The sequence below is a fragment of the Callithrix jacchus genome, chromosome 15, assembly GCF_049354715.1.
Source record: "Callithrix jacchus isolate 240 chromosome 15, calJac240_pri, whole genome shotgun sequence".
Classification (NCBI taxonomy): domain Eukaryota; kingdom Metazoa; phylum Chordata; class Mammalia; order Primates; family Cebidae; genus Callithrix; species Callithrix jacchus.
Window position 1 is genome coordinate 39,480,889 of NC_133516.1, and position 23,230 is coordinate 39,504,118.

At 42.1% G+C, this 23,230-nt stretch overlaps 1 protein-coding gene across 8 annotated transcripts in view; it reads right to left on the reverse strand.

Moving 5' to 3' along the window:
- Positions 1 to 17,279, reverse strand: part of DENND6A (DENN domain containing 6A) — a 60,513-nt gene extending 43,234 nt beyond the window's left edge. For 7 of the 8 annotated variants that reach the window (XM_078351281.1, XM_008981869.5, XM_078351280.1 and 4 more), the window contains exons 1-3: positions 16,976 to 17,279; positions 3,457 to 3,495; positions 3,313 to 3,355 (exon numbers count right to left, since the gene is read on the reverse strand). In XM_078351281.1, coding sequence (XP_078207407.1) covers positions 3,313 to 3,355; positions 3,457 to 3,495; positions 16,976 to 17,212 — 319 coding nt within the window. In that variant the 5' untranslated portion in view covers positions 17,213 to 17,279. The other variant, XM_078351282.1, reaches the window with a different exon arrangement.
- Positions 17,280 to 23,230: the final 5,951 nt, after the last annotated feature.

Genomic DNA, 23,230 nt, shown 5'->3' on the forward strand with positions numbered 1-23,230 from the left:
TCCTGGGAAAAATTAAATCCATTTCAAAGTTGGTACAGTAATTCCAACTTCCTTTATTTTCTTGAGAAGGAGTCTTGCTCTGTCACCCAGGCTGGAGTGCAGTGGCACAATCTCGGCTCACTGCAACCTTCGCATCCCTGGTTCAAGCGATTCCCCTGTCTCAGTCTCCTGAGTAGCTGGAACTGCAGGCACACACCACTGTGCCCAGCTAATTTTGTATTTTTAGTAAAGACAGTGTTTTACCATGTTGGCCAGGCCAGTCTTGAACTCATGACCTCAAGTTACCACCTGCCTCAGCCTCCCAAAGTGCTGAGGTTACAGGTGTGAGCCACCGAACCTGGCCTCCAACCTTCATTTAATAAACACATAACAGAAACAAACTGTTTGGATAACCACAACTGAGAATAGTAACTTCAAATATTTACAAAACATAGGTATCTTACAAAATCTAGGTCTCTTGCTACCTAGATTAATGATGAGCTGTTAAGACAGCAAGGTGCCTGCTTTCAGGTCTTTTGTAATTTTACTTGTAAGTACCAACCATACTTCAAGTCATATGAACCATACTTCATTTAATGTGTGGCACATAAAAAAAGCATTTAAAAATATCTATGAGAAAAAAAAAAATCGGCTGAGCATGGTGGTTCACGCCTATAATCCCATCACTTTGGAAGGCAGAGGTGGGTGGATCACTTGAGGTTGGGAGTTTGTGACCAACTTGGCCAACATGGTAAAACCCCATCTCTACCAAACATACAAAAATTGGCCTTAATTAGCCAGACATGGTGGCACACACCTGCAGTCCCAGCTACTTGGGAGGCTGAGGCAGGAGAATCACTTGAACCTGGGAGGCGGAGGTTGCAGTGAGCCTAGATCATGCCACTGCACTACAGCCTGGGTGACAAAGTGAGCTTCTGTCTCAAAAAAAAAAAAAAAAAATTAGCTGGGCATGGTAATGGGCACCTGTGGTCCCAGCTACTTGGGGGGCTGAGGCAGGAGAATCACATGAACTGGGAGGTAGAGGTTGCAGTGAGCTGAGATCATGCCACTGCACTCCAACCTGGGTGACTGGACAGAGCAAGACTCCATAGGTCATTCATAAGCCAAAAATACTTAAAAATTTTTTTGATTTACAAAGATTTCCATTTGAACTTAACTTCCAAAGAGAAAACGACACTAAGGAGACTATAAAACTAGATATAAACTATTTAAACACTACAGAATTAACTTCTTAGCCTTAATGGATAAGTGTAGGGGACTTTTTGTCTACCATCTTAGGTTCAGTAATGGGGGCCTGTGAAACAAACAGACAACAGATTAACAAGAAAAGATTTAGTTTGAATACATACAAAGGCTTCAGAGAAAAACATAAAAACCCAAAGACGTGGTTAAACTTGGGAGCTTAGAAACCATTTTAACAAAGGAAACTAAAATACAGTGACTACACAAAGGAAAAAAGATTTGGACTTCTAAGGGTGGTAAATTGTGGGAAGGTAAACATATGGGTGAAACTAATGAAAGATAAGCGTTATTTTAGCAAGGCTTATTTATGCAGAATCAAGCTGGTAGCATTAGCCAGTGATCAAGTTTTCTCTGGTGATTCAAAATCTTTCTCTTCTTCCTGGTATGGGAAAGGGGAGGGATGACCTTCACAGAGGGAAATATATGCCCTGCTTTTAGGCATATCGGGGGAGGGTAAAGAGCTCTTTTTGCATCTGCTGTTTCTCAGTTGCCTTCAGCTCAAAATAATCCTTAAGCATAAGTGACATATTTGGGGATAGCATATTCTGATCCCCTTCAGGCTCATGTAGAGAAGGGAAAAAGAGAGACGAGCCGAGACAACCAGCCATGTTCTGAAAGAAAGGAACATCCAGTGTAATTCACTGGGATTCCATGCAGAAAGTCAGTCCATCCTGCCATCTATACAACTCAGCTTACTCTGAGTCCTGGAAATCTAACCCATCACAGTGTAAGGCCAGGTGCAGTGGCTTATGCCTGTAATCCCAGCACTTTGGGAGGCTGAGGAGGGAGGATCTCCTGATGTTGGGAGTTCGAGACCAGCCTGATCAACACAGAGAAACCCTACCTCTACTAAAAATATAAAATTAGCCAAGCATGATGGCACATGCCTGTAATCCCATCTACTCAGGAGGCTGAGGCAGAAGAATCGCTTGAACCCTGGAGGAGGAGGTTGCGGTGAGCCGAGATTGCACCATTGCCCTCCAGCCTGGGCAACAAGAGCAAAACACCGTCTTAAAAAGAAAAAAGAAAAAAAAACCATATGTGCAGATTTTATAAGAAAAATGTTAACTGAAATGAAGAAGATACATTGCTACAAGACCTCTGTATCACTATTTCATTAATGGGCAAAAACATTAAAATAATTCCAGGTCAGAAAAAAATGCCTTAGTGTGATCTCTAAAAGGCAATATCTAATTTACCAAGATATCACTTTTCTTTCATATAGTTCACCAATGCTGAGTTACAAATGTATAGAAAAAAAAATTCTGGCAGCATTTACACAGAAAGGAGAAAATGCTAAAAAAAAAAAAATTTTAATGTCAAATCAGATTAAATGAATGAATTAACAGAATATTAGAAGTAACCACAAAAGGAAAGAAAACTAGATTGTCTCTGCTTTATAACTGTGTGTGGCCTGAGAAACTGAATGTTTTGGTCACGGTAAGCCAAAAAAAACTAGTTTGAAAGTGAAAAACAAGAGGTAACCTGAAGGATGTCAATGATTAGGACCACACAAAACGAAGAGCTTGAAAGAGACCAGCAAAACCAAACTCAACAATAAGCGGGCCCTTATATGTTTTTTCTATATACCAAGCACTATGCCAAGGCTTTGTATATATTAACCCATATAAACTATTGCAAATAACTTATGGCCTTGCTTCCTAACCAAACTTATCCTGGCTTTTTAAAAATGCACTGCTTTTACAGAGTTCCTGGTAAGCTCCCAGATTCTGAACTGAAAGTAAACTATATACTCTATAAACTATTTAATACATACTCCATGAATCCCAAATATATCAATGTCGCTGATTTTCAACCTCTTCATTTTCCAGAGTTTATTGTTTCTTGATGGTTTACCTCATCACACCATAACAGTTATTTTAAGAGTTGAAACAACTACAATCAACGATGACATGACTAGGTATCATTAAAATAGGAATCAAAATCACTGATCTATTTGGCTGAATCTGTGTTTGCATTCTAACATGTAATTTTAATCAATACTTTTAACGGTATTACTAGCATTCTTAGTATAAAATTAAACAGAAACACTATGTGAAAAATAGTTACCTGAATTTGAATCTGGAAAAGACAAATAGCAAATATTGGTTTTCTGAAAAAGAAAACAAAAGCTATGTATGCTGACACACACATAACCAATGAAAACAAACAGAAATATAACAGTAAACTATATAGAGCAAGACTTTTACTTACTTCTTTGTCAGTAAGTTTGGAATGTTGAGGATAAATTACCTGGAAGAAAAGAGTTAAATTTTATTAAACATATTATAATAAACATTAGTTATAAACATATTATAGGTCGGGTGCAGTGGCTTGCGCTCATAATCTCAGCACTGTGGGAGGTCAAGGCAGGCAGATCACTTGAGGTCAGGTGTTCAAGACCAGACTGGCCAACATGGCGAAACCCTGTCTCTACTAAAAATACAAAAATTAGCCAGGCATGATAGTCCATGCCTGTAGTCCCAGCTACTTAGGAGGCTGAGGTGGGAGGATCACTTGAACTCGGGAGATGGAGGTTGTAGTAAGCCAAGATTGCGCCACTGCACTCCAGTTTGGGTGATAGATAAGACTCTGTCTCAAAAAAAGTGTGTGTATATATATATACATACATATATAATAAACATTAATCTAAATAGTAGTTGGATATGGTCAAATCACTTTCAGAAAGAGTTCACAGACGCATGGATAAAGAAAATGCAGTAAATATACATAATGGGATATTATTCAGCCATTAAAAAAATGAAATCCAGGCCGGGCTCAGTGGCTCATGCCTGTAATCCCAGCACTTTGGGAGACCAAGGCGGGTAGAATCATGAGGTCAGGAGTTCAAGACCAGCCTGACCAACATAGTGAAATCCCATCTCTACTAAAAGTATAAAAGTTAGCTGGCCATGGGGGCATGTGCCTATAATCCCAGCTACTTAGGAGGCTGAAGCAGGAGAACTGCTTGAACCTAGGAGGTGGAGGCTGCAGTGAACTGAAATTGTGCCACTGCAATCCAGCCTGGGCAACAGAGCGAGACTCTGTCTCAAAAAAAAAAAAGAAAAAGAAAAAATTAAATCCAAGCCAGCATGGTGGCTCACACCTGTAATCCCAGCATTTTGGGAGGCCGAGACGGGCAGAGTTCAATACCAGCCTGGTCAACATGGTGAAACCCCATCTCTAATAAAAATACAAAAATTAGCTGGGTGTGGTGGCTCATGCCTGTAATCCTAGCTATTTGGGAGCCTGAGACATGAGAATCACTTGAACCCAGGAGGCAGAGGTTACAGTGAGCTGAGATTCTATCAGGTGTACTCCAGCCTGGGCAACAGAGTGACAGTCTGTCTCAAAAACATTTAAAAAAAAAAAAAAAAGAAATCCTGTCATTTGCATCAGCATGGGTAGAACTGGAGAACATTAAGTTAAGTGAAATAAGCCAGGCACAGAAAGACAAATATCACATGTTCTCACTCTTATGTGAGGGCTAAAAAGAGGAACTCGTAGAGATAGAAAGTAGAATAATGATGGTGAGTTACCAGAGGCTGGGAAGGTTAGTAAGAGTTTGGGAGGGCAAAATGAAGAAAGAATGGAGGGGTACAAAAATAGTTAGATAGAAGGATAAGATCTAGTGTTTGGTAGCACAATAGGACAACTATAGTTAACAATAATTTATTGTGTATTTCAAAATCACTGCAAAGTTCCTAACACAAAGAAATGATAAATGCTTGAGGTGATAGATGTCCCAATAACCCTGATTTGATCATTATATGTTGCATGTCTGCATCAAAACATCACACATACCCCATATATGAGTGCAACTATTATACATCCACAATAATTAAGTATATTTTTCATTTTGTTTGTTTGAGAAGGAGTTTCACTCCTGTTGCCCCAGCTGGAGTGCAATGGCACCATCTCAGCTCACTGCAACCTCCACCTCCCAGGTTCAAGAGATTCTCCTGCCTCAGCCTCCCGAGTAGCTGGGATTCAAGGCAGGCACCACCACGCTCGGCTAACTTTGTATTTTTAGTAGAGACAGGGTTTCACCATCTTGGTCAGGCTAGTCTCGAACTCTTGACCTCAGGTGATCCACCGGCCTCGGCTTTCCAAATGGCTAGGATTATAGGCCTGAGCTACCATGCCCAGCCAAGAGTATTTTTTTAAAAAATAAATAGTTCTGGCCAGGCACGGTGGGCCTTTTATAAGTGGGAGGAGCTAAATGATGATACCTTATGAACACAAAGAAGGAAACAATAGACACTGGGGTCCACTTGATGGTGGAGGGTGGGAGAAGGGAAAAGAGTGGAAAAGATAACTACTGGGTACTGGGGTTAACACCTGGGTGATGAAATAATCTGCACAACAATCCCCTATGACATGAGTTTACCTATGTAACAAACTTTCGCATGTACCCCAAAATCTAAAATAAAAGTTAAAAAGACAAAAAAAAAAAAAAAAGAAACAGTTTATAAACTTTAATAATAAAACAAGGAGGAAAGCTGGGAGTATAGAGTAATATTTATATTAGGTAAAAAAGTTTTTGGTTTAAAGTTATCTCCAAAAGATTGGTAAACTCGTAAGTTATCAAGAATCATTTAGCAATTGAATTACTAATAACTCAAAGCTTACTAAGTCTTTTCTTCGGGACCCTAGAATATAAAGAGAACTTAATCTTTCAGCTGGCATCTACTTCAAGAAACAATAATTTTCAACTGACTCCAACAAGTAATACACACCCTATTTAGTTACTGAAAATGAAAAGGAAAAATAATTATCTGCAGTTTAAGAAACCTCAAGGACCATCTCCACAATAAAGGCTATTCTAATTCTCTTTGGTCCCTTTAAAGAATCATTATGCATTTTCTTAAACAGGTTATTTTAGAGTCTACAATGACCACAGCCACCTTCTAAAGAAACTCCCACCCCACAGCCCCTGCAAAGAAGCAGATGGTTTGATCAATTACCATCAGAACAAACACTAGTAAACACCACACCCAAGGGCACACACTCTACAGGCCAACCAGGCTCTGTTATAACCAACCTGACCTCCTTAGGAGATGAACATTACATTTATCAAAGTGACAAAAAGTATGCACCCAATACTTAACTAGTCAACTGGCACTACATATGAGTTACAGAAGGCATCTTGTGTGCATTGATAGTAATGCCTCTCTCATGCCACCAATTATCAAAGACCAGTGATTTTCAAAATAGCAGAGGTGCCTTAAAGGCCACCTCGTGGTACTAATGGCTGACTTAGGAGAGTTGGGCCCCTCCAGCACATACTTATATACACTATTTAGTCTTCCCTGTGTATCAGACACCCAAAGACTCAGAACTCTGCAAACTTTTCAAATTCCCAGTAGTTTGCAGTTTAACTTTTTTTTTTTTTTTGAGTCAAAGTCTTACTTGGTCGCCCAGGCTGGAGTACAGTGGCGTGATCTCGGTTCACTGCACCCTCCGCCTCCTGGGTTCAAGCGATTCTCCCGCCTCAGTCTCCTGAGTAGCTGGGACTACAGGCGTGTGCCACCACACCCGACTAGTTTTTGTATTTTTTAGCAGAGACGGGGTTTCAGCATATTGGACAGGCTGCTCTCAAATTCCTGACCTCATGATCTGCCCACCTCGGCCTCCCAAAGTGCTACGATTACAAGTGTGAGCCACCACACACCCTGCCTATATTTTTTTTTAATGAAAAGAAACTTTAAATCCATATGTATTTAAATCTACATTTTTCATTTTGTAATTTCCCTTCCTGCTCTTACTCTTAGAAAGTCCTCTTGGCCAGGGACAGTGGCTCAAGCTGTAATCCCAGCACCTTGAGAGTTTGAGGTGGGAGGATCCCTTGAGCCCAGAAGTTCAAAACCAGCCTGGGTAATATGGTGTATATTTTGTAACATGGGGCACACCATTTTGTAACATGGTGGCACACATCTGTGGTCCCAGCTACTGGGGAGGGTAGGTGGAGGATTGCTTGATTCCAGGAGGTAGATGCTGCAGTGAACCAAGATCATGCCACTGCATTCAAGCCTGAGCAACAGAGTGAGACCCTCTCTCAAAAAAAAAAAAAAAGTCCTTGGCCAGGCACCGTGGCTCATGCCTATAATACTAGCACTCTGGAAGGCCAAGGTGGGTGATCACTTGGGGCCAGGAGTTGGAGACTAGCCTGGCCAACATTGTGAAACCATGTCTCTAGTAAAAACACAAAAAACTTAGCCGGGCGTGGTGGTGGACGCTTGTAATCCAGCTACTTGGGAGGCTGGGGCACAAGAATCGCTTGAACCCGGGAGGCGGAGGTTGTAGTGAACCAAAATTTGCCACTGCACCCTAGCCTGGGCGACAGAATAAGATTCTGTCTTTAAAAAAGAAAAAGTCCACTGGTTAAAACAATTCTTTAAGATATCTGAAAAAAAAAAAAAAGGAAAAAGAAATAGTCCTTTTCTTGCTGTTCCAAGGTGTCTTAGAAAAAGTCCTTCTCTCATCTTTTAACAGTTAAATGCTTGTTTCCTAAGGCATGGCACATATGCCAGTGGAGCTATTATATGGGGCACAGCCCTTTTAAAATTTTAGTAGTCATATGTACTGTACTTATTTTAGTGGGTACTAGAAAAAAAAGTAACACTCAAAATCACTATAGCATAGATACAAATGCTTAAGATATAGCTAAGTAAAAAAGGAGGCAGAAGGATGTGAAGAATCCAGTTAAAGAAAAATATTAATCGTACAAATATGACAAGAAATGACTGAAACTTGGAAAACAACAACGAATTAAGTTTTTGCATATTTTCTTCTAATTTTTCTTTAATTCTGAGCTATAGCTCAAACTGTTATTTTTCAGTCTCGCTGTTACCTAGGTTGGAGTGCAATGGCATGATCTCAGCTCAATGCAACCTCTGCCTCCTGGGTTCAAGTGACTCTTGTGCCTCAGCCACCCAAGTAGCTGGATTACAGGTGTGTACCACCATACCAGTTAATTTTTGTATTATTAGTAGGCTGGTCTCGAATGCCTAACCTTAAGTGATCCACCCACCTTGGCCTCCCAAAGTGCTGGAATTACAGACATGAGCCACCATGCCCAGCCTCAAACTGTTATTTTTTAAATTGTCAACATTCCCAACACTATTTGCTCCAAAGAAACAAAAAACTATTTCCCATTGATATGTAAGGCTCTAATGGTGCCTTCTAATAAGTTCCACCTGCTACTCCTATGTCCTATCATTTTAATCAATTCTCTACAGTGAAAGACAGCAGAAAGATGGAGAGAAATCAAGTCCTTACATTATCTCAACTATAAATTCAGTTGTGCCTCGAATCAGGCTTACCTGTGAACTTTGCAATAACATGAATCAATAAACTTTGTTTTCTTATGCCAGTTTGGGTTTTGTTGTCTTTTTAGGGGGTGGGGGACAGGGCCTCAGTCTATCACCAAGGCTAGAGTGCAGTGGCACAATTGCAGCTCACCGCAGCCTTGACCTCCAGGGCTCAAGTGATCCTCCCACCTTAGCCTTCTCAGTAGCTGGAACTACAGGCATGCACCACCACACCTGGCTAATTTTTAAACTTCTGTAGAGATTGAGTCTTGCCACGTTGCCCAGGATGGTCTCAATCTCCTGGCCTCAAATGATCCTCCTGCCTCCACCTCCCAAAGTGTTGGGATTACAGGCCACCCACGTCCAGCCTTCCTGTCACTTTTAACAGAAAGAATCCATGAATGCTTTTTTATTTTGATGGCGCAAAGCACTACTATATCTTAATTCACTAGATCTCAACATTCTTCCTTGCTTTGTATCAGATTGCATTGACTCTTTCCCTTTCTACCTGGGATTAATATAATCCTTCTCAGTTCCTAAATAGAAGCACTTGGTAGAGGTTAATTATATCCTATTCTTTGTAAGCTGTTATATCATCTTAAATAACCAACCATCTAAATGCTGAACTATTCAGCCATTTTTGTCAAAATCACTAACTCATCACAATTTATCACTAACTCATCATAGTATCTCATTAAACCAGTCTAACACATCTCATTTAGACATTCCTAAAGGAAATGACTCCTTTTACTTTTTTTTTAAAAAAGGACTTTCTGTTATAATCCACTTAGACTAAATACCAAGTTCTTTTGGCAGTCATAGGATAATTTCTCCTAATACTTTTTCCAGGATAAATACAAATTTATAGAGTATATTCTTGATGTTTAAATTTTAACACAGATCTCTACAGCTTATCAGAAATCAATAGTAGTTTCTCCCAGCACATAAATGCCTTGATAAACAGCTATTTTTTTCTGAGAAACACATTCTTCAAGACCCATAAAGAGCACCTCACACACGACCTTCCCCTCAGAGAGGGCATAAAATGATGGTTGGTTTCTAGACAGAGAATGAAAATAGTTTAAGATGAGATTTTTTTTTTCAGGCAATCGGGGGAGAATACAGTTGGGGCTCAAATCCAGAGATATCTAGTTAGATGGTGATATGGACTGAATTCTGTGTCCCCCAAAAATTCACATGTTAAAGCTCTAACTTCCCATCATATATAGAGACGAGGCCTTTGGGAGGTAATCAGGTCATGAGTGTAGAGCTCACACAATGGCATTAGTGCCCTTATAAGAGGAAACACAAGAGAGATCTCTCTCTCTCTCTTTCCACCATGTGAGGATATAGCAAGAATACAGCCATCTGCAAGCCAGGAAGAGTATCCTCACCAGGAACAAAATTGGCCAGCACCTTGATTTTAAACTTCCACCAGCCTCCAGAACCAAGAGAAACAGATTTCGGTTATTTAAGACATCCAGGCCAGGTGCAATGGCTTATGCCTATAATCCCAGCATTCTGGGAGACTAAGGCAGGTAGACTACTTGAGGCCAAGTGACCAGTCTGGCCAACATGACGAAATCCCATCTCTACTAAAAATACAAAAATTAACTGGGCATGGTAGCACACACCTGCGATCACAGCTACTCAGGAAGCTGAGACACAAGTATCGCTTGAATTGGGGAGGTGGAGGTTACAGTGAGCCCAGATGGCACCACCGCACTCCACCCTGAGTTTATGGCATACAACCCCAGCTTAGAAATCTTTCAAAATAAACCTTTGATCACATAAGATTATAACTGCTTGGCTGGATGCAGTGGCAAGCACCTGTAATTCCAGCACTTTGGCAAGCCAAGATGAGCAGATCACCTGAGGCTAGGAGTTCAAGACCAGCCTGACCAACATGGAGAAGCCCCATCTCTACTAAAAACACAAAATTAGCCAGGTGTGGTGGTGCACACCTATAATCCCAGTTACTCGGGTGGCTAAGGCAGGAAAATCGCTTGAACCCTGGAGACGGAGGTCACAGTGAGCCAAGATCAGGCCATTGCACTTCTGCCTGGGCAACAAGAGTAAAACTCCATCTCAAAAAAAAAAAAAGATTATAACTGCTCTCAGGTAAGGCAGTGAATGCTTGTTGTTTTCCAATACCATTCCTCCTCCTCCTTTTATTAATATAGGCATATCTTGTTTTATTGTGCATCATTTCATGGTGATTTGCAGTTACTAGTTTCTGCAAGTTACAGGCTCCTGTCAAGCAAGTCTATCAGCATCATTTTTCCAACAATGTGTTCATTTTGTGTCTCTGTGTTACATTTTGGTAATTCTCACAATACTTCAAACTTCTTTGTTACTATTCTATCTGTTACAGTGGTCTGTGATAAGTTATCTTTGATGTCAGTACTGCAATTGTTTTGGAGCACCGCACACCATGCCCATATAAGATGGCAAATTTCTTAAATAAATACATATGTTCTGATAGCTCCACTGACCACCCATTACCCCATCTCTCTCCCTCTCCTCAGGGCCCCCTATTCCCTAGGACACGAGAATATTGCAGTTGGGCCAATGAATAACTCTATAATGTCCTCTAAGTGTTCAAATAAAAGGAAGAGTCATACATCTCTCACTTTAAATCAAAAGCTAGAAATGATTAAGTTTAAGAGGAAGGCATGTCAAAAGCTAAGATAGGCCAAAAGCTAGGCCTCTTGGACCAAACAGCCAACTTGTGAATGCAAAGGAAACGTTCTGTCTTTCTTTTTTTATGCCAACAGGGTTTCACCATGTTGCCCAGTCTGGTCTCAAATTCCAGGGCTCAAGGAATCATCCTGCCTCAGCCTCCCAAAGTGGTGGGATTACAGGCCTGAGCCACCACACCCAGACAAAAGAAAAGTTCTTGAAGGAAATTAAAAGTGCTACTCCAGTGAACACATGAATGATAAGAAACTGAAACAGCCTTATTGTTGATGTGGAGAAAGTCTGAGTGGTGTGGATAGAAGAGCAAACCAGCTACAACATTCCCTAAGCCAAAGCCTAATTCAGAGCAAGAGCTCTTTTCAATTCTGTTATGGCTGACAGAGATAAGGAATCTGCAGAAGAAAAGTTGGAAGCTAGCAGAACATTTATGAGATTTAAGGAAAGCAGCTGTCTCCATAACATAAAAGTGAAAGGTGAAGCAGGAAGGACTGACAGTACAGCAAGTTATCCAGAAAATCTAAGAGAAATGATGAAAGTGATTACACTAAATAACAGATTTTCAACATAGGTGGAACAGCCTTCTATTGGAAGACTATGACCTCTAAGACTTTCATAGCTAGAGAAAAGTCAATACCTGGCTTCAAAGTTTCAAAGGACAGGCTGACAGCCAGGTGCAGTGGCTCACATCTGTAATCCCAGCAGTTTAGGAGGTGGAGGTAGGAGGATCCCCTGAAGCCAGGAATTTGAGACCATCCTGGACAACAAAGCAAGACCCCATCCCTACAAAAAAATTCAAAAATCAGCCTGGTACAGAAGCATATGCCTGCAGTATCAGCTACCATGGAAGCTAAGACAGAAGGATCATCTGAGCCGTGAGTTCAAGGCTTCAGTGAGCCATTGCATCACTGTACTCCAGCCTGGGCGACAGAGTGAGACCATCTCAAAAAAACAAACAAACAAACAGAAAATAACTTATGGTTTGTAAAATTATATTTATGAAGAATTGCTTCTTTTTTGCTTTTGTTTTTTGTGACAAAGTCTTGCTCTGTTGCCCAAGTACAATGGTATGATCTCAGTTCACTGGAGCCTCCACCTCCCGGTTCAAGTGATCCTCCTGCCTCAGTCTCCTGAGTAGCTGGGATTACAGGAACGTGCCACCATCCAGGCTAATTTTTGTATTTTTTTTTTAGTAGAGACAGGGTTTTATCATGTTGGCCACGGTGGTTTCAAACTCCTAACCTCAAGTGATCTACCCGCCTCAGCCTCCCAAAGTGCTGGGATTACAGATGTAAGCCACAGCACCCAGCTTATGAAAAGTCTAACGATCTCACAAACTGTTTATGAGAATATTTATGAATAAAAGCAGACTCATGGTAGACACGTTTAGGAGACTGCTGCCCATATCATGCTTTGGTAGTGTCCCTCTTATTGCAGGATGAGCCTAAGTGACTGCTACTGCTATTGAAACCTTGTCTCCTGACCACAGGTGAACAAAATGGGACACATGTCCCATGCTGAGCCAATCAGATACTCCAGTATTAAGCTTCAGCCTCATTTCAGAAAAAGAGTTTGGCTAAAATCAGTACCATGGAAACCCAAAGTCAAGCAGAGTAATGAGGGATCAGAAACTGAGGCCACTGCAGCACAAACCAGTCTCAGCATGGAGAATGGAACAGACATGCAAAGAGCAAAGACAAAGAACAAAAAACAACTCCAGAGACAAGGGCAAAAGCAAAAGCCTGGGGCTTTCCAAATCCCACAGGTTCATCCCCACTTCCCACACACTTGGATTCCAAAAGACTGCCTGGAATCCCTACAATCTACATCCCTTTACTCAAGTTTATTTGAGGTTTCTGTTCCTGTCAAATTAATCCTTGACAGATACAAAATTATATAAAGAAAAAAAGCATCAACAAAAATGCCAAATATTAATAGCAGTTGCCTCTTAGTAGAATTGAGAGTGATATTTTCTAGTGTTTATAATTTCTTTACTTGCCAAGTTTGCAACGAGTATGTTATTCACTCAGAAAAAAAAAAATACTTGAATAAATAAGGTAATTCTATATTTAGATAATTAAGGCTTTATTAAATAATGGGTAATTTCAAAGCTAAAAGTGAGATAGAATATATAAAACCCAAGAGGTTTCAAACCTTGTTCCAGAAGACACTTTGATTCTGCGGTTATGCCTCCAGAGCCACTTCAGGAGAAAAGCAGCTCAGCAGGCATCCGCTGTAGTCAACACTTTGTTCAGTTTCTTCCTAGCTCAAAGACCTCCTTAACATCCCCTTCACTCAGGGCCATAAAAGGCATTTTGTGCAAGGTGAACCACTCCCCCTTCTACTCAGGTCTTTAGCTAATTGTATCACGGTGTGCAAGGTGAACCACTCCCCCTTCTACTCAGGTCTTTAGCTAATTGTATCACGGTGGGAACCTGCCCCAAACCAGGCCAGATTATATTCCTCTTGCATTTGGAAGAGAGTTAACCCAGGAGGTAGAGGTTGCGGTGAGCTGAGATGGCGCCATTGCACTCCAGCCTGGGTAACAAGAGAGAAACTCAGTCTCAAAAAAAAAAAAAAGATTCACTCTTTTTCACTAAAGTAGCTAAAAACATTAACTTCCACCTTAAAGATCAGAGAAGGAGGGCTGGGCATGGTGGCTCACGCCTATAATCCCAGCACTTTGGGAGGCAGAGGCAGGTTAGTTTGAGGCCAGAAGTTTGAGACCAACCTGGGCAAGATAGTAAGACTCCATCTCCACCGAAAAATTTAAAAATAGCTGGGTGTGGTGGTGCATGTCTGCAGTCCAAATACTAAGGAGGATCCCTCCAGCTTAGCAGTTCCAGGCTATAGTGAGCTATAATCATGCCACTGCACTCCAGTCTAAGCCAGGCCATGTCTCTAAGGGAAAAAAAAAATCAGAGAAGGGGAAGAAACCAGTTTGCAGGAAGCATGAAATATAAACAAGACCCCTACACACACACACACACACACACACACACACACACACACACACAGAAAAAGCAAAAACAAAAACAAGAGGTTTCCCTGGTTCTGAACTCTAGCCATTTTCTGAAGCCCGACTAGGTTTATGTCTTAAACAGCTAGAAATAGGTCTGAGGTAGCTTAAATTAGTTTCTGTTGTAGACAAACAAAGACACACACATAAGCCCCATTTCAACAAGATTAGTCATTAAGGTTCCAGATTAGATTTATATTTACACAGGGAACCAAGTTCCCCTACTAATAAAAGGTATTGATTCTAGTACCTCAATTCATTTTACAATTGAGAAAACTGAGGGTGAATTTCATAAAGCAAAAGTCAGGGGTTCTCTTCACTGAAAAAGGAAAGCCAGACATGATGGCTCCTGCCTGTAATCCCAGCACCTTGGGGAGGCTGAGGCAAGTGGATCACCTGAGGTCAGGAGTTCAAGACCAGCCTGGCCAACATGGCGAAACTACGTCTCTACAAAAATACAAAAATTAGCCAGGCACGATGGCAGGTTGCTGTAATCCCAGCTACTCAGGAGGCTGAGGCACAAGAGTTACTTGAACCTGGGAGGCAGAGGTTGCAGTGAGCCAAGATCATGCCATTGCCCTCCAACCTGGGCGACAGGGTGACACTCCATCTTAAAAAAAAAAGAAAAGATATGATGTGATCTGTTTTCAGGAAAAAAAAAAAAAAATCAAAAAAGAAAAAAAAAGGAAAAAGGAAATTTCTAGAAAATCAATGCTTCTCAAATGCAGACTTAAATACATCTTACTGTGTCCCAGGAACTGTTCCAAATGCTTTATAAACATTAAATTACCTAATCCTCAAAACAATGTCATGATATACGTACTGTTATCCTGTTATAAAGAGGAAGAATGTGAGGCTCAAACAAACTAAGCAACTTGCCCAAAGTTACATGGATTCAAACCTAGGCAGACTAGCTTTAGAGTCTGGGTTTTGTTTGGGTTTTTGGGGGGACAGTGTCTCACTTGGTCACCCAGGCTGGAGTGCAGTGGCACAAATATGGCGTATAGCAGCCTCAACCTTCCTTTTTTAGGGACTTTCCCCTACCCTCATCCTACACATTCTAAAATCAGTGATTCTTAATGTGGGGACAATGGAATAGAAGGTCCATGGATAAACTCAGATAGTCTATGGAAACACATACATGATTCTGTATCACGAAGCCTTTTTCTAGAGGAAAGTTCACAACGTTCATATTTTTTAAAAATCCAGAAAGCAAAAAAGTTAAGAATTTCTGACCTAAAAAAAAAACTCTATACAGTGGCATACACCTTGGAAAATGAAATTCAAAATAAGTCCTTTAATAATTGACATTTTTGCAGTACCTCAACTATATTAAGTATTCTGCTTATTTGGTCAAAAGACATACTCACGTTATAAAGAATGTCCCAAATAATGAGAATCCAAAAAGATCTCCTTTAGCAATTTAAAAACACAATAAACTACAACCACCCATTCTTATGCTTTCTGATTAAATTGTATGTTGTTGTACATATAACTTCAGGTTAACATGGCAAGATGAATAATAAATGGCTTATAAAAATCTCTGGGAACCGTTTTTCTTACATGAATGAGATAAACAATTGCTCACATATTCATCCATTCTAACAAAAGTATGTATAGAATGCCACTAGGTGCCAGGCACTGCATTTGGCCCTATCAGCTACTATGATTAATTCTTGGTTCTCCTCTAAATTGTTGCCTCAATCAACAAATATAGATAAGAGCACACCCTATTTGTATGCCCTGCAACTAATATAATGCCTGGTTCTTAATGGAAACTTGCTGTCGTTGAACTGTGTTATAAAAAAATACCCAGAAGGCAGGCCGAATACAAAAGCAGTAGTTTCGCATTAAGAAACCCCCCTAGCCAATTTTCTCAGTCAACCAGGCCACTACAGTCAGAATGAGATCAAAATCTGTCACCAATACCAAAAAACAAAAACAAAACAAAAACGTCTAAACGCCACTCTGATAACCTTTTCCTAGGACACATGAAGACAAGCAATTCCTTATGCTAAAAGGACCTTAAAGCAACCTCAAGAATGGATGTTTCTAAAGCCTTTCGATAAGGGGCCATACATAGCATAAGGATGGAAAAGTTGACTGATTCACAAGCAGACGATTTTCCCTGTATTCATCTTGATATTAGTTTCACGCCACTATTCGAGGCAACACAAAAAAATAACAGAAATAAGTTACAAAAGGAGGAAGGGAGAAAATGCATGCTTAGATAAGCATTTTGGCTCAGGCTGAGGGGAATGCTCTAAGAGTTACTGCAAATGACCAAAACAATGTGAGCCTTTAAAGTTGGTTGTGCAAGTCTGGCTATTAGAGTTCCTCATCTGTTACAGGCATTGTTCCCTTCTTGAAAAAGTACCAAACATCCTGCCTGCAGGCTTCTCCGGGTGGATGCTACTAACCCTTTTAGTTATTCCTGTCACTCTGGATTGAAAAGAAAGAAAAAGATGAACATCAACAAGTATTTAGGAGGGGCCAAGAGAGAACTTTTCACCCCTAGCCGCAGCCCATGATCCTCCCACGGGAAGTGCCCTAGGACCGCAGCCCCGCCGAGCGCCGGAGGGGAAACTGGCCACGCCCGGATGCACGGCGGATGGGGTCCAGGCCCACCAGCGGGCCCAGGGCTTTGCTGGAGCCACCCCGGCGCTGGGGCGGAGCTCGGAGACAGAGCTGGGCCGGGCCTCACCTCCACGGCCTGGCCCAGCTCCAGGTCGAAGCCCACCACACACACGCAGTGCAGCCAGGCGGAGAAACCGTCCCAGCGCAGCAGGCCCCGGCCACGGCCATCGTCCTCTTCATCGTCCTCTGGCGCGCCTCCCGCCGCCACAAGGGCCGGCGCCTCGCGCCCCTCGGCAGCCGCCACTGCCTCGTCCAACCGCCTTCGAGAGCCGGGCCCCAAGCCCGCGGGGCCCCTCAGAGCCATTCGCCGCCCCCTGGCTGTTCGCGCCGCCTCAACCGCGGACCGCGCAGTAGAGCGCGCTTGTTTCCGCGCAGGCGCAGACGCCGCTGCCGCAGCCGCCGGGGATCCATTCGGTCCGGGCGGGGCTGCGGATCACGTGACCCTGGGAGCTCGGCTCTGCGCAGATCCTCCTGGGCAGGACCGGACATGGGGACGTCACGCTACCGCTTGTCGGATTGTGAAGCCGGCCCTGGCCTCCTTCTCTGAAAGCTCTTTGGTTTATGAATCTCTATCAACCTCATTCGCAGTCAACGACCAGGGAATAAATTATTCGTGGAATGACACCGTTCATAATTATTATAAGGTATTACTCCATTATGAAAGTGTAATGGTAACGGTGAATAATATTGAACGCTTACTTTGTGCCAGTTGATGTTCCAAATACAAGTGCGAATATTTACAAATATTACCTTATTGAATCTTCACATAATCGCAAATAAGTAGACAGTATTTCTTTTTACAGATAAGGAAATGAAAGTTCTGGAGGTTACATGACCAGCTCAACAAATATGACAACTCCGATGTTGGCTTGCAGTTCACTCATTCAGTTTGCTGATTCAGAGATCTGTGCGTTCACTCAGCTGTTCCTTCTCCAGCAAGGCCTCCCACCCTGCCACCTCCACCTTCCTTGTCCTGGCTGTCTGTGACTCACTCAACACACATCCCCAGACCTTTCTGGGACCCCAAGTTGGGCAGATTGGCCTCCACGGCAACCTGTGGATCTCTGAGCACTGGGGCAAGGGCCTGGTCTCAAGCAGCTTCGTATTCTGAGATCAGTTGTTACTGATTATTGGACCAGCCAGGATACTAACTAGTATTTATTCACCACCTACTATGTTGAGTGTAAATAGCATAGTAAAAGTAGGAAACACAATAATACCTCAGTAGAAAAATGAGTAAACCAGCGACGTGTCACGCCTATGATCCCAGCTACTTAGGAAGCTAAGGTCAGTTAAGGCCAGGGATGATCACTTGAGCAGGAGTTCCAGGCTGCAGTGCGTTATGATCACGCCTTCAAACAGCCATTGCACTCCAGCCTGGGCAACATAGCGTGACTGCATCTCTAAAAAAACAACGCAAAACAAAAAACATAGCAGAACTTAAGCATTTTGCTGTACTGCCGAGTCAAATCCATTACATTTGACAAATAACTGCCCTCTTCACATTCTTAGAATTTTTTTGGAACAAGTGTTGGCATCCCTGTTTTCAAGGAGGTGGTCAAGTATGCACAGACATCCCTAGTGATGTTTGCTAGAGACTTCCTTTAGACTCTAGCAAACATCACTAGGGAAGGGGAATTTAGGGACAGCACTTAAGTTAGAGGCCAAGTCTTTAGCCAATGTAGCCTGCCATCCTACTGCAGAGACCTGCTGTGCTTAAAAGAGGAAAAACTGTATTTTGCGATCAAGTAAGGCTCTAAACTCAGAATTAGGACAGTAATACTGAACAGTACTAGGACAGTAGCATTTTTTGTATTAGAAGGAACACTGGGCTGAAAGTCAGAAGTTCTGGATTCTAGTGCCAGCTCCATGCACAATTATGGTAGGCAAGCCACTCCAAAACTCAGTTTCTGGTAAATGGGAATGGTGACTACTAACTCACCTCCCTGACTGCTGGGAAAAGCTATGCTATCCTAATGCACACATTTTACCAGATGCTACTTCATTTTTAATGATTAATGATCTCAAAACACCAGTTGTGGCCAGGCACAGTGGCTCACACCTATAATCCCAGCACATTGGGAAGCCGAGGGGGTATGATCACTTGAGCCCAGGAGTTTGAGACCAGCCTGGGCAACCTAGGGAGGCCCCATCTCTTAAAACAAAAAATTAAAAATTAGCCGGGCATGGTGGTGCACACCTGTAGTTCCAGGCTGAGGTGGGAGGATCACTGGAGCCCAGGTCAAGGCTGCAGTGAGCCATGATTGTGCCATTGTACTCCAGCCTGGGCAACACAACAAAACCCTGTCTCAAAAACCAAAACCAAAAAGAAAGACCACTACTTGGCCGGGCGCGGTGGCTCACACCTATAATCCCAGCACTTTGGGAGGCTGAGGCGTGTGGATCACGAGGTCAAGAGATCGAGACTATCTTGGTCAACAAGGTAAAACCCTGACTCTACTAAAAATACAAAAATTAGCTGGGCATGGTGGCATGCGCCTGTAATCCCAGCTACTCGGGAGGCTGAGGCAGGAGAATTGCTTGAACCCAGGAGGCGGAGGTTGCCGTGAGCTGAGATCGTGCCATTGCACTCCAGCCTGGGTAACGAGTGAAACTCTGTCTCAAAAAAAAAAAAAAAAAGAAAGAAAGAAAGACTACTACTTGTTCCACAGGGCTGGTTCTTTGATACATAGACACAAACTATGATTCTCTGAAATGCTGCTTTATAATACTGGATTAAGGATAATCTTGTCAAAATACAGTACCCTGAAAACAGCATGTTAGGAGGACCAGAGTTTTCAGAGAAAGAAAGCACACCAAAGCTCTAGAGAATTTTAAAAGTAAAAAACCTGTTGGGGGAGAAAAACAGAAAACAACACACTAGTACTTAAATCTTTATACACCAAATAACCACCAGGGAAAACAAAGTAGCTATGGCTTTATTTCCCTCTATCTTCATAACTCTGACATTCTGCCTTACCGTATTTTCACACCGTTTCTGTTGTTAATGGGAGCTAAGGAACAAGATACTGACACCTGATGGTTCATCATCAGGACCTTTGACTTGGAAAGGATCTTGGATAGGATCATCTTTTCCAACTTCCTATGCTATTCATGAATCTTCTGACATTCAGTTAGCCAGCCTCTTTTCTAACACTCTCCATTAAAGTTAAGTCATTAGCCTGTAATCCCAGCACTTTGGGAGGCAGAGGCAGGTGGATCACCCACCCGAGGTCTAGGAGTTCCCGACCAGCCTGGCCAACATGGTAAAATCCTATCTCTACTAAAAATACAAAAATTAGCCAGGTGTGGTGGCGCAAACCTGTAATCCCAGCTACTAGGAAGGCTAAGGTGGGAGAATCTGAACCAGGGAGGTAGAGGTGACAGTGAGCTGAGATCACACCACTGCACTTCAGCTTGGGCGACAGAGGGAGACTCTGTCTCAAAAAATAAATTAATTAAATAAATAAATAGGCCAGGTGCAGTGGCTCACGCCTGTAATCCCCATACTTTGGGAGGCAGAGGTGGGGGGATCACTTGAGGTAAGGAGTTGGAGACCAACCTGGTCAACATGATGAGACCCTATCTCTACTAAAAATACAAAAAATTAGCTGGGTGTGGTGGTGAATGCCTGTAATCCCAACTTCTCGGGAGGCTGAGGTGGGAGAGTCACTTTAACCTGAGAGGCGGAGGTTGCAGTGAGCCGAGATAGCGCCACCGCAGTTTAGCCTGGGCCACAAGAGCGAGACTCTGTCTCAAAAATAAAATACAATAAATAAATAAAGTCACTACCTTTCAGAGCGGCTATTTTCTAGGTGTTCATAAGGGCTAGAAAGTTCTTCCCTTTACAGAGACAAAATCAGCCACTTTGTAATATACACCCATTGGTCTAAGCTGTGCTTGCTGAGATTACACAAAAGAGTCCAACTCTTCTACATGATAACCCTGTAAACGTTTGAAAATAGTTATCTCACACCCCCATGCCTTCTAGTTTTCAGGGTAACTACCCCACATCCTCCAACCGTTCCTCAAAAGATGTAGTTTCTAGGCCATTCATCATCCTGTTGCCCAATTTGGGCATACTCCAACTTGTCAACATCACTCTTAAAGCATGGAAGGAAACACCATCCATCCTCCAGGTGTGATCTGACCATTGCAGAATGTACTCTGGGACTATTACTTTCCTGTCCTAGCCACCAGGCTTCTTTTAATGCCAGTTCATATCACATTTACTTGTTTTGGCAGCCAGATCACATCACTGGCTCAGGTTGCATTTACTGTCAACTAAAGCGCTGGATCTTTTTTCATGTGAGGAGCACTTAAGTCAGGGTAGACTGCATTAGCCAAGAGCATGACTAGATTCATGGCTCTGCTGCTCTTCTAATATTACCAAGCACACTGAACACAGGATTAAAAACATTCCAAACTTCCCTACTCACCCCTAGTCAAACTTGTGGCATTTCAACAGTTTTCACAGTTTTAACAGAAGAAAAAAAAAAAAAAGGGTGAGCATTAGACAATGGTGTGAATTATAAAATGCAGTGTCAGGTCTCTGGGCTTAGTTTTACCAAAAAGACCCACAGGGAGTCCAAATGCCCTAGATATTTACCTAGATGGGCAGCCAGGGGACTTCTCTCTTGCGCTTAAGGTAAACACTGTCAGGAGTGCTGGGACATAACTATACTGGTGGTGGTAAAAAAACACATAGAGAAATACACAGAGGTCCAATGCCAATATGTTATCGATAGAGAACTGAGTTTACTGCTGTACTTCTCTGAAAGACAAAAGTGCTCAAATACAGATTTTGGAGGGAGGATCCAGCCAAAGAAAACTATAAAATCTTTTCTTTGGGGCCAGATGCAGTGGCTCATGCCTGTAATCCCAGCACTTTGGGAGGCCGAGACAGGCAGATCACTTGAGGTCAGGAGTTCAAGACCAGCTTGGCCAACATGGTGAAACTCCATCTCTACTAAAAATATAAAAATTAGCCAGGCATAGTGGCATCCACCTGTAATGCCAGCTTGGGAGGCTGAGGCAGGAGAATCACTTGAACCTGGAAGGTGGAGGTTGAAGTAAGCCGAAATTGTACCACTGCACTCCAGCCTGGGCAACAGAGAAAGACTCCATCTAAATAAAATAAAATAAAAATGCACTATCAGGTTTTCCTAACAGTGTTTCCTTAAAAAATGATGGTTGGGTGTGGTGGTGGCTCAGACCTCTATTCACAACACTTTGGGAGGCCAAGGCAAGAGGATTCCTTAAAGCCAGGACTATGCAGCACATACCTGTAGTCCTAGCTATTCAGGAGGCTGAGGCTAGAGGATCATATGAGCCCAGAAGATCAAGGCAGCAGGGAGATGTGATTGCACCACTGCACAGCCTAGGCAATAGAGTGAGATTCTGTCTCAAAAAAAAAAAGAGAGAGAGAGAAAGAAAAAATAATAAAGAGCTTTTTTTGGTTTTATTTTTACATTCTTAATATTTATACAGGGCCTGATATGTGGCAGGCACTCAGTACATATTTAATGAATGAATGAATGCACTTTAAAAAAGTATCTTGAACTGCTCTTTCCTTATTTTACAGAATTTTCCTTCCATGGTCATTTGTATGAACATATTAAAAGTTAACATTAAAATGTTTCTTAAGTGTAACGTACTCTTAGCTTAAGAAAAGTAAAGATAACACAGTGGGAGAGTAACCTTATTTAAAGGTTACTTTTCGGCTAGGTGCAGTGGCTCACACCTGTAATCCCAACACTTTGGGAGACCAAACTGTGGGAGAAGTTAGAGATCAGCCTGGGCAACACAGGGAGGCTCCATCTCTACAAAAAAATTTAAAACATTAGCTGGTCATGGTAGCCCATACCTGTAGATCCAGCTACTTGGGAGGCTGAAGCAGGAGGATCTCTTGAGCCCAGGAGTTCAAGGCTGCAGTGACCTATGATCATACCACTGTACTAGAGCCTGGGCAACAGAGCAAGATCTTGTCTCTAGAAAAAAATAAACAAAAATAAAGATTACTTCTCCAACTGTCTGATGCAGTTAGTACTAGGAAGTGGGTTTAATAGGCTCAATATAAGCCAAAATGCAGAAAGAGAAAATAGTCAGATTCAATCAAAGACACGTGAGGTTTTCAGTCATAACTTATTTGTCTAGGTTTACACATAATTCCGGCTGGTCCAAGTTCAGTGCTGTTTACAACTAATTGAACACAATCAATTAGAGATTTCTTCTTCTTCTGTTTTTGTTTTTTTTTTGAGACTGGGTCTTGCTCTGTTACCCAGGCTGGAGTATAGTGGTGTGACCAATTAGAGATTTCTTT